The 12,239-nt window shown below is 39.7% G+C and overlaps 1 protein-coding gene across 1 annotated transcript; it reads right to left on the bottom strand.

Annotated features, from left to right (window-relative positions):
- Window positions 1-10,891: 10,891 nt before the first annotated feature.
- Window positions 10,892-11,746, bottom strand: LOC104227377 (uncharacterized). The gene has a single exon (XM_009779617.2). The coding sequence runs from the start codon at window positions 11,744-11,746 to the stop codon at window positions 10,892-10,894; it is 855 nt and encodes a 284-aa protein (XP_009777919.2).
- Window positions 11,747-12,239: the final 493 nt, after the last annotated feature.

Here is a 12,239-nt window from a genome sequence, read left to right as displayed (position 1 = left end):
CATGGTGCATCTCAGCCTTGCGATTTGGCAAGAAAGAGGCTTGGAGCTCGAGCGACCATATTTCATCCTTGGCGAGCGAGTGCTTGGCAAACCTTTGCAAAATTATTAATTCCTTGATGTAGGAGCGATGAAATCTGAAGCTTCTTGCTTTCAAAGAATCAAAACTTGAAAAGTTACATCCTTTAAAGAATTTACGGATAAAATCCTTGAGAATTAGTCGGAGTCGACTTTTGAAGCTGGTATACATAACTGACATTTTGACTTTACAGCATTGCATGTTGTCATCAAAACATATATATTTCAAGCTAGGAATGTCCAAATCGCGAGCCGTCTGCGCCATTGGAAAGAAGACTCAGAGATAATGAAATCCTCAAGATATCATAGAAGAATTCATAGCAGATTGTCCGCAGCAACTTTCTGAACTTGACCCATCTATCCGCGAAATTGCTTTTCAGCTTTGCGCGCTTTGGTGGAAAATTCATATCTCGAGTTAGGAGACTCCAAATTGGGATCCGCTTGCGCCATTAGAAAGTATACTCATAGAACTGCAAATACGTATGAGTTTCACGGCAGAACTTCTATCGAGCTGGAAACAGAAAATTCTCAAAGTCCACCTAGCTGCAGTAACTTTCAGATTCGTGTAGTTCCGACAACAAAAATCGTATCTTGAGCTAGGAGCCTCCGAATCGCAAACGGATTGTGTTGCTGGAGACTAGACATCCAAATCTACAACATATAAAATGTTTGGGGTAGAACGTCTTCCAGATGGACCACAATAATTTTCCAAAGTTGATCTCGTCCTCCGTTGAGCTCGCTTCCCATCTCTATGCTCTCTGAGTTGTCCTATGAATGTTGTTGTTTTCTTGAAATTGACTTTACAGTCTTGAATATAGTAACTTTAGCTATTGTGCTTCACAAATCTTATCTCTTTATTTATTTCTTTTGCAGACTTGCAAAGAAGTTCAACGAGTCCAGATATCAGTCTGAGATGTCATACAAGATGCAGAGTCCCCTTTACCAACTGTTGCACTTGATTTGTTGACGGTTTTGAAGTTTATCAATGGCGGCTCCCATGGTGATTGAAGGTTTTTCAAGAGAGATGACTTCTCAAATATGGGACCTTCAACCAACACTTGGACAAGATAAGCAAACTATCATGCTCGAGGCATAACAACGAGATACGCGGTCAAGAGATCATCACAACTACTAAGCGAGAGACATACATCGAGAATGACATTAAATGTGTAGACGTCATATAGACTTGGAAAAACATTCAAGACGCGTCAGCAACAAAGCCTAGTTTACGATCATTTTCATCACTTAGGCTTTGTATAGGATAATGTCCAATTTCTTTCGTCTCCACATCTTTGGGTGTATCAACTTTTGTATCATTGAAGCAATAAAATATCTTTTACACTTCAGCACAAATTGTCTTCTTTCTCGTATTTATATATGCCTCTGTACTTGAAAGATTTAATGTGATGATCCCATAAGCCAAACTTTTTCTTTTTTAAACTCATGCAACTGAACTTAGAATGAAACTCTAAGCTGGCTACGTACCTCGGTGAAGAGGATCAAGTCATAACGTAGTTCAGAGGGATGAGTTTTTTTTTGGTCACTTTTGCCTAGGCCGCCTCTTTCGAGGTTTTCAACCTAGCAGATCTTTCTTTTTTCTTTTTTTTTGTTGCCATACACAGTTTAGGCTCATGCGGGCCAGGAGTGTGGCAACGTGCAGTTTAGGCTCATGCATCAAGGAGCGTCATGACTTGCAGTTTAGGCTCGTATGTCGAGGAGTGTTGATGACTTTCATGGGAAGTACTGTGAACACCTAATTTTTGACCGCACTCAAATTTTATACTAGTTTAGTGTAAATATTTCTTTTAGGTCTAAGCTTAATATTTAAAAAAAATTATCTTACTTTTAATATGTTTTACTTTAGAAAAAAGGGGTGCCAAGAAAAGTTAAAATAAAATAAATAATAAACTAACGGAAGAACAAGAATCAGTAAATTAAGAAAGATACAAAATAATATCTCTTTTACCCATGATCTCCTCAACCGCCCCACGATTTCTCCCCCTAACTCCCATTTTTCCACTTCCTCATGTTAGTGACTTTCCCACTTCCTCATATTAGTGAATTTTCCACTTTCTCATATTAGTGACTTCCCCACTTCCTCATGTTAGTGGTCATGTCCCAATCCCCACTTCCTCATGTTAGTGCTCACTCCCTCACGTCTCACATCATGCGCACACATACAATCACTGGCACACACACACGATCTTACACAAAAAACACACATACACATCTATATAATACACTTCACAAATAAAAAGAAAAAAGAGAGAGAAAAAATAATTCAAGTAAGAAGAAACGAGAGGAGAAGTTCAAAACACAGACTAAAAAAAAGGGATGGCTTCTTCTTAAAGGAGACAAGGGGTATACACTTGATATACAGTTACTATACATTTTATATACACTAGAGATACTCTCGATATACACTGGATATACACGGGCAGCCATTGAAAAATACAAGGTCATGAACCCCACCTCAGACGACCACTATTTCGTCTTCTTCGTCCTCACTGTTGGAAACAGATACACACACACACAACAAAAGAAAGAACAGGAATTCGTGGACTTCAGTTAGTTCGAGAAACTCCGGCGACCTCCATTAACGCCGACGAAATCGCATTTTTGTCTCTCCACTGTTCTCCTCTCATTTTTCAGTTATTTTAGTGACTTTGTTCTACAAAATCAGATCCGACTGTTTTTTAAAAAAAAAATCCGACGAGGTTCCGTCGAGGTCCGAGCTCCCGTCCGTTTGAGTTCCTATCATGGCTGCGGTGTCGATTTTGTTTGTGTAATTGCTGAATGCTTTGAGGAATTGAAACTTCATTTTTCAGGTGCAATTCTTACTTCTTCTTATGTTTCTCTAATGGTAATGGTGTGGATTCATTTTGAGTTTATTTTGCAAGTATTATTTTCTGTTTGATTTACAACAAAGTAAGGAAACATGATTAATTTGGTTATAAGGAGAAGAAAACGGTACTGCCCGTCATTTTGATAATAGAAAACCATCCAATTTTCAGTTAAGGATTATATTCATTAATTCATATAAAGTAATTGTTAATATATACATTTTGTAATATTGTAATAAGTGTCATTTGGAAGACGTATACATATTGTAATGACACTTATTTGTGACCTTTTTGATTAATGATATACGCAGGAGACAAGAATTTTTCCCAACAGAAAGCTCTTTCTTTTCTATAATGTTTAGCATCTTTCCATCCTTCAAGTGCTTTAAGAAGTGCAATATGTGATTTTTACACTGTTTCATCTTCACAAAAGGAATTCTATAATAATCTTCCACGAGTTATGTTTTGATAATTACTTGGACTGGAGGATATGTAGTTTCTGTAATTTATTAGTCATTGCAGTTGAATTAGCAATTATCGTGATTGTGTACACGTTCGCGTGACATGATCATGATTCTAATAATCAATTCGGAGTATGCCTTCGCGCAACTTCGATCAAACTTTTGTTAATAATAAAAATGGGTTTCCATGGGCTATTAATTAATTTTAGTTTATATAGATTGAGGTGTGCCATTCGCAATTTTATCATTTGTGGCCCCCGTATTAACTTCACGACTTAGATATAAAATGACAAATGTTTGTAGCATGCCTTAGGCATGATTAATAAATAAACCATCGTGATTGTGTACACGTTCGCGTGATATAATTATGATTCTAAAATAAATTGAGGTATGTGTTCGCGCAACTTCGGCAAAACTTTCTTAATAATTAATATAGCGTGATTAATTGTTAAAATAAAAACGCAACTTTCTTTTGTTAAAATAAGTGAGGTGTGTCATGCCAAACAAAATTTATAATTCATGGCACTCGTAAGATTAGATTAAGAACTAACACTTATAGAAAATGTTTGATGTGTGCCATAAATAAATTAAATCATCCATGGCCCTCACAAACATTGCTTTTAAAAATTTGAACAATCGTAATTTGCTTTAGGCCCGATTTAGATTAGTATTGTGATTATATATACTTTCGCGTAATATGATTGCAAATTTAACTCTTAAAAGACTCGAGGGATGCGTTCGTGCACCTTCAACCAAATTTTCCTAATGAATCAACGAAGCGTTATTAATTGTGGACACGTTCGCGTGACATGATTTTTGACGTGCCAAAGGAAAAGAGTATACGTACGCGTAACTCAATTCTTTAATTACGACTAAATCAAGTGATTTAAATGTGGTAAAAAGATAATTGCACATAGGTTCTAAAATAAGTAATTAGACAATTTAAGTCGAGTATAAATTGGTAAGCGACCGTGCTAGAACCACGAAACCCGGGAATGCCTAACACCTTCTCCCGGGAACAGAATTCCTTACTTAGAATTTCTGGTTCTCAGACTTCAAAAAGGAAAGTCGAAATTTCCTCGATTTGGGATTTAAAATAAACCGGTGACTTGGGACACCATTTAAAATATTCCAAGTGACGACTCTAGAATTAAATAAATAATCTCATTTCGAATAAAAACTTAAATTGAAAAAACTCCCTTATACCCCTCAGGTGTGTAAAAAGGAGGTGTGACAAGTACTGTTTCAGAAATTTTCTGTTGATCGGACCAACTCTAAGACCATCCTTATCGATAATTTTGTATGCGCCACTTGAATAGGCTTCCTTCACAACATATGGCCCATCCTATTTTGAGGTAAACTTATCGCATATGCGTTTGTTGAGGATTATGGTTCATCGAACATCTAGGACTAAGTCTCCCACTTGGAATGATCGTGGCCGCACTTTTTTGTTGAAAGCTCTAGCTAGTCGATCTTGATAGCACTCCAATTTTTGTTACGCTTCCAATCTTTTCTCATCCAATGCCTCTAACTCTGCTAGGCGAAGTTGAGCATTCTCCTCATATGTGAGTCCTTTTTGGATTACAATCCGATGATAGAATTTGTTGCTCCAACGGAAGGACTGCTTCCACGCCATATACCAAAGAGTAAGGAGTTGTTTGTGTAGCAGTTCTGAAGGTTGTCCGGTATGCCCACAAAGCTTCACTGATTTTCTCATGACAATCTCTCTTGTTCTGTGCAACAACTTTCTTCAAAAGGTTACCAAGCGTCTTGTTAAAAGCTTCAGCGAGGCTGTTGGCGGGTGCATTATAAATTGAAGACTTATGTTGTTTGAAATTGAACTTCTCGCATAGACTCTTCACGATCTTGTTGTCAAATGGCGTTCCATTATCAGTGATTATGTATCTTGGTATGCCATACCTAAAAATTATATATGACTTGATAAAATCGGCAACGGTTTCCTTTTTTACCTCCTTGAGTGGAACAACTTCAGCCTATTTAGAGAAGTAGTCTGTAGCGGCCAATATGTACATCTGTCCCTTTGATGACTTTGGAAGTGGTCCAACAATGTCAAGTCCCCATGTATCAAAAGTCCATGAAGCTACAGTTGGGTGAAGAGGCTTTGGAGGTTGGTGGATGTAGTTGGCATGAAATTGACACGCTTGACATCTTTTGGCATGATCCATGCAATCCTTCACCATTGTCGCCCAGTAGTAGCCCATCCTCTTGATGCGAAAATGGAGCTTGGGACCAGATTGGTGTACTCCACATGAGTCAGAATGTGCTTTCTCCATCGCTTAGCGGGCTTCTTCTTTGTCAAGACATCGCAAGAATAGCCCTTCAAAAGAGCGGCGAAACAATGTCCCCTTATAGAAGATGAATCGTGGTGCTCTTCGTTTGATGTCTGTTCTTTGTCATAGATCTTCAGGTAACATTCCATGTTCAAGGTACTCTATCAGTGGTTGCCTCCAATATTCTTCTTCAATCACTCGAACAGACGTGTGATGGCTTTCGTTGATTTGAAGATCTAGAAGTCTAGGAATAACCCATTGATGACACACGTATACCTTTGTCGACTCATTCTCTCCAAATGCCATCGTCATAGCCAAGTTAGCCAAAGCATCAGCCTTGCGATTTTCTTCTCTTGGGACGTGGTTTAAGAACACTTGGTTGAATTTTTCAATTAAACCAGAAACATATTGATGGTATGGCAATTGATCTTCCTTCTTTACCTCGTAATTCCCCAAAAAATTGTTGATGATTAGCTTAGAGTTGTCGTAGATCTCCAATTGTAGAATCTTCATTTCTAATGCCATTTCGAGACCGATGATCAAAGTTTGGTACTCTGCGGCATTGTTGGAGCATGTTTCACCTAAAACAAAGGAGAACGGCAAGACTTGTCTTTCTGGAGAGATCAACACAAAACATGTCCCTACACCATTACGACATGCGTATCCATCAAAGAATATTGTCCATGGTGGAAATTCTTCGATGAACAACACGTCTTCACCTGGAAACTCATCTGAAAGCTCCCATTCTGCCGGAAGAGGGTGATCAGCCAGAAAATTGGCTAGAGCTTGTCCTTTCACAACTTTTTGAGGTGTGTATGTGATCTCATATTGGTTAAACAATATGGACCATCTTGATAGGCGTCCAGAAAGAACAGCTCGAGTCATCACAAACTTCACGGGATCTGCTCGAGAGATGAGTTTGATGGTGTATGCTTCAAAATAATGCCTTAGCTTCTTTATTGCATAAAGTAACGCTAAGCATATTTTCTCAACAGGCGTATAGTTCAACTCAGCCCCTATCAAAGTTCGACTAAGGTAGTACAAGGCTTGTTCCTTTCCTTCCTCATTCTCTTGAGCAAGTAGTGCTCTAAGTAAACGTTCTTATGCCGCGATGTAGAGTATCAATGGCTTCCCAAGCATTGGCGCCCCTAACACAGGTGGATTTAGCAGGTATGTTTTAATGCTTTCAAAAGCATTTTGACATGACTGATCCCAATGAAAAGGGATATCCTTCCTCAATTGATGATTGAAGGGTTGACACCGTCCGGCTAGATTAGAGATGAACCTCCGGATGAATGCTAAGTTGCCTTAGAGACTTCGAAGCTCCCTTAAGTTCTTTGGCTCGGGCATTTTCTGAATGGCGTCAATCTTTGCAGGATCAACTTCAATTCAACGATGACGCACAATGAAGCCAAAAAACTTTCCTGAGGTACCTCCAAATGCACACTTGAGTGGATTCATCTTCAGGTCGAATTTTCTTAACCTTTAAAAACAATTCGAATGTCTTCAAGGTGGTAACGCCTACTCTTCGTCTTCACCACTAAGTCATCGACGTAGCATTCAACCCTTTTATGAAACATGTCATCAAAGATGTTTTGAACCGCGCGTTGGTAGGTGGCACCAGCATTCTTCAGACCGAAGGGCATCACTTTGTAGCAATATATCCCTTTCGGAGATCAAAAAGCAGTACACTCTTCATCTTTTGGAGACATTCTGATTTGATTGTATCTGAAAGACCCATCTATGAATGGCATAGCTTCATACCCTGTTGTAGCATCAACCATGAGTTCAATAGTTGGTAGCGGGAAGTCATCTTTTGGACATGCCTTGTTTAGGTCTCGAAAGTCAACACAAACACGTATTTAACCATTCTTCTTCTTGACAGGTACAATATTAGATATCCATGATGGGTACCTCACCTCTCGAATAAATCCCGCCTCGATGAGCTTGTTGACTTTGGCTTCAATTTGTGATACAAGCTCGGGTTGAAACATGCGTTGTGATTGCTTCACAGGGCGTGCTCCACTTTTGATCCCTAAATAATGAACAACTACCTTAGGACTAAGACCATACATTTCTTTATATGACCAAGCGAAGACATCTTTGTATTCGGTCAACAACTTAGAGTATTCCTCCTCATCTTGAGGCGTAAGCAGCGCACTAATGAAGGTGAGGCGTGGATCTTTCGGAGTACCTAAATTGAGTTCCTTAAGATCATCCACAGTTGATTGCCCGCCATCTTCTAGTTGAGGGGGAGCCTCATGTACTTCATCATCAACGTTAAGGCATGGGCTATCTTCCACAGTTATGTAATAGGATGTTTCCACAAATTCTGACTTTTCTCTTTGACTTCCTTGGATGGTCGGCATGACTTCTTTCTCTTTCTTTGCTTCTTTACGAGGCTGGCAAGTATAAATAATGGTTCTCCTTTGCACCTTCAGTAGACCATCTATGGATATTGACAAAATAGACTCCTCTTCATACGTGATGGGAAAGCACTACAAATTTCTTTGTCAGCAACAACTTCAAAATGATCCTGCTCCTCGTGGACTTGCTCCTTATGTTTTGACAGTATATTTCTAGATGTCGACTTCCTTGTGGTTCTTATGCGACAAAAGATAGAGGTATTTGAGGTAGTGGAAACTTCTTTTAGATGTTTGGAAGCTACATGTTCACCTTTGTGACTTAGCCTTTCAAACACCGAGACCGGAGGGGTTGAGCCTCCCATGCGATCAAATACCAAAGCCCGTTGTTTTATTTTCTTGCCCTTAATTTCCTTTATCTCCTCTACCAAGGTGTATTGTTATGAAGCTATCTCTTTGCTTATCTTTGATGAAATTCGAAGAGGCTCTGCCAAACTGAACCCCAACCCAAACTTTGGAGTGGCGACGTAGTGCCCTTGCTTTCTCAACTTCATTTGGGACTCATTGAGCCCATGTATCTTTTCACCAGTGACTTCGTCTTTGAGTTCTCCTAGTTGAGATGGATTAGAGAAGTCATAACCAGACTTTTCAAGCAGTATAAAGGCCCTAGGATCATAGTGCCCTTTTATTTTATCAGCTTGGAGATTGCCTTTAGCAGACTCACCAATCACGGATGGGATTTGTGCAACTAGGACAGTCATATGCTCCTTCAAATGTTGGATATCTTTGTGACTCATTTGCTTCTTTGGAGTACATTCCTGTAGCAAAGGTTGCCCTTTCTTTCGACGCTCATGTGGGACAAAGCGAAAAACCAGATGCTCCTCAGTCTTTGTCTGTATGTCACCTTCAGATGATGATATCTTAATGGAAACTTATTCCGTTCCCTTCGTAGGCAGCTTGGTGGTAGTCCATTGAGCCTCATTTTCCTCTTCTGACTTAACACCAGCTTTGTCACCTGATGATGGTTTCTCCACTTTCGGTTTACAAGAATCTAGGTAGAATTTTGTGTCTGCAAAGTATGACTCCGTCTCAATGAAAGGCTTGATGTCTGCATCAATTTTGACTATCTCACCATCTCTTCTATACTTTCAGACATTGATGCAAAGTAGATGATACCACCCCATTCTCATGAATCCAAGGACGTCCAAGCAAAGAGTTGTATGATGTTTTAGCATCTATGACGTGAATCATGGTATTTGAATTCATCTCACCAATGGATAATCCTACGCGGATCATACCTATGGCTCGTTGTCCTCCTTGGTTGAAACCTTGGATTGTTAGGCTACTTTTGGATAGCTCATCGATAGAGATCCTAAGATTTTTTAGCACCATCTTTGGCATGATGTTGACAGCCGAACCATCATCAACAAGTATGCGATTGAGATGTTGTTCCCGAATGGACCCTACAACAAACAAAGGTTTGTTATGTAGCTTAGACCCCAACAACAAGTCATCATCTGTGAATGAAATTGTTGTACAACATGTGACAACTTTTCCGTTATCATGATGTTCATGTGTTTTCATTGGAGCAAGCTCATCGTTGCTTTCCTTTGTTTCATTGGTACTAGAAACTACATGAGTTGCACTAACGTGACCTCTATGAAGGAATTTTCTCGGAAAGAATTCATGCAATATGATGGGCTTTCGGAACTTCGGCGATAAGGCACTGTTAATCTTCTTGCTAGTAGAAGATTTGATATTTCTTGGTGATTATAGCCTATCTGCATTGCTCATCATCGCTCTTGAATTAGGAATTTGTAGCCTCAAAACTGCCTGATGTTTTTGCTTCTTGTGAGTGACTAGAATCCAAACCTCATCATCTTTGTCTTTGGAATGATTGTCTAGATCTAGTGAACATTCCAGAGTTTTCCTTGGAAGATCAACTTCAACGGGCTCGAAACTTCCAAATTGTAAGAAGGCAGTGCTTGACACGTTATGCAACTTTGAACATTTCTTTTCCTTGAGCGCGATACTTGCATGATTTGCTTCTGCTGTTTCATCAATGCCTATGATGATTTTTCCTTCACTTACAAGAGCCATGATTTTCTCCTTCAAGACGAAGCATTTCTCTATAGGGTGGCTAATGACGCGATGAAACTTGTAGTTTTCGGATCACCAACTTTGCCAATTTCCTCTGGCCTTTTTGATTCAGGGAGATCGATGACTTTCTTGTCCAGCAGTTCATCAAGGATTGTGGGTACATCTGAATCTGGAAATGGATAAACCTTCGCCTCTAATTCCTTCAAGGTTGGACGACGCTTCTCCTCTTTGGGATATTGACTCGGGGTCTTATCCTCCTTCACATTTTGATTAGTAGTGACCTTCACAAAAGTTACTTTCACCGCCATTGATTCAGGGAGATCGATGACTTTCTTGTCCAGCAGTTCATCAAGGATTGTGGGTACGTCTGAATCTGGAAATGGATAAACCTTCGCCTCTAATTCCTTCAAGGTTGGACGACGCTTCTCCTCTTTGGGATATTGACTCGGGGTCTTATCCTCCTTCACATTTTGCTTAGTAGTGACCTTCACAGAAGTTGCTTTCACCGCCATTGATTCTTTGGTTTGGTTCTTTGATGCAACATTTTTCTTGAACTCCTTTTGATCAGCAAATGGAGATGCCTTTCCATGACTTGTGATGCTTAAATCCATGTCGTGCGCTCGTGTTGCAAGTTCTTCAAAAGTTCGCGGTTTGATCCTTTGTAGAATGTACAAAAGGCCTCAGTGCATTCCTTGAATGCACATCTCCATAACAGATATCTCTAAAAGGCGATCTTTGCAGTCCAAACTTAACGCCCTCTAACGATTAATGTAATCCACCACAAGCTCGTCCTTACTTTGCTTGGTGCCTGTCAACTCTATCATGCTTACAGTCCTTCGGTTACTGTAAAAACGATTGAGGAATTCCTTCTCAAGTTGATCCCAGCTATCAATGGACTCGGGATCCAAGTCAATATACCAGTCAAATGCGTTCCCTTTCAGAGAACGAACAAATTGTTTTACCAAAAGGTCACCATGCATTCCAGCATTGCTACAAATCTTAACAAAGTGGCCAATATGTTGCCTTGGGTTCCTTTTGCCATCAAATTGATGCAGCTTTGGTGGTTGATAATTGGTGGGCATGGTTAAACAATCAATCCTCTTAGTATAAGGCTTAGAGTAGTACAACGAACTTTGCGATGGTCCGCCATATTGAGCTCTGATGGTGTTTGTTATCATGTCTTGCAATTGTTGGACGTATAACGCCGCAACTGAAGTAGATTGCTTTTCCTTTTGAATGTTTAACTTTGCAAATGATTCCTCAACAGTTGTTTTTTGGGAGGTGAAGATAGGTGTATGAGGAGGGACATGGCTCGACTCTCCAGGTGCATAGGCCTCCAATTTGTTCATGAGTTGAGCGATTTGAAGGTCTTTGTCCTCAATAGATTTCTTCAAGACCTCTATAGTTTGTTCCATCATGGCAAAATTTCTGTCCACGCTAGTTGCGTCAGTCATCAAGGCATTGACTTTCGTTGAAACTGAAGAATCTACCAAATCCTCAAATCTGCCAAGGTTTGAGGCTGTTTGAGAAAGTTCGTCAAACACCGAGAATGGGGTGTTGCCCCCAAGGATTGCGGTTGCGAACGTCATATGAGATCTGCTTTTCTTTGCCATCTCCAAGGAGGCGAAGTATTCAGATCCATCCAAGCCACTAGCCTTGAACTTGCTTCGAGTGATTGAGCCAATATGACTGAGCTCAGTGGATGCGGCAATAATAGCATCTTTTCATGAAATATCACACTTGTGGAAGGCCATTATAGCAGTAGATCTAAAGTTTGTAGTTTTCAACTTGCAAGAAGGAGAGATGAAGGGCAGAATTGGTCCCACTGGTCGTGCCAAAATTTATTTGCAATAAATTTTCGTAAGACGAAAAATAAACTACAACAAAAATAATATAAAGAAAAAAAGAGATTTTATTGATAAATATTTGTGAGTACAATTTTATGTATCCCTTGATTCTCCTCTCTAAAATTCTCTGTGATTCGAGGGCTTGAGAAACGTCTTTCTCGAATGTAGGATGATGCGAACCTCCTTGTGATGTATTTAATCGCCAAGAACGTCGAGCATCACTTTGTTGTTACGGGTTGATCTTCGGGAAGATCTCCGT

The sequence above is a fragment of the Nicotiana sylvestris genome, chromosome 5, assembly GCF_000393655.2.
Source record: "Nicotiana sylvestris chromosome 5, ASM39365v2, whole genome shotgun sequence".
In the NCBI taxonomy this organism is placed as follows: domain Eukaryota; kingdom Viridiplantae; phylum Streptophyta; class Magnoliopsida; order Solanales; family Solanaceae; genus Nicotiana; species Nicotiana sylvestris.
The sequence above is the reverse complement of the archived record's forward strand: the minus strand, read 5'-3'. Positions and strand labels throughout refer to the sequence as shown.

Coding starts and splice junctions, on each gene's coding strand:
- LOC104227377 (XM_009779617.2), bottom strand. CDS start 11,746: ATGGCAAAGAAAAGCAGATCTCATATGACGTTCGCAACCGCAATCCTT.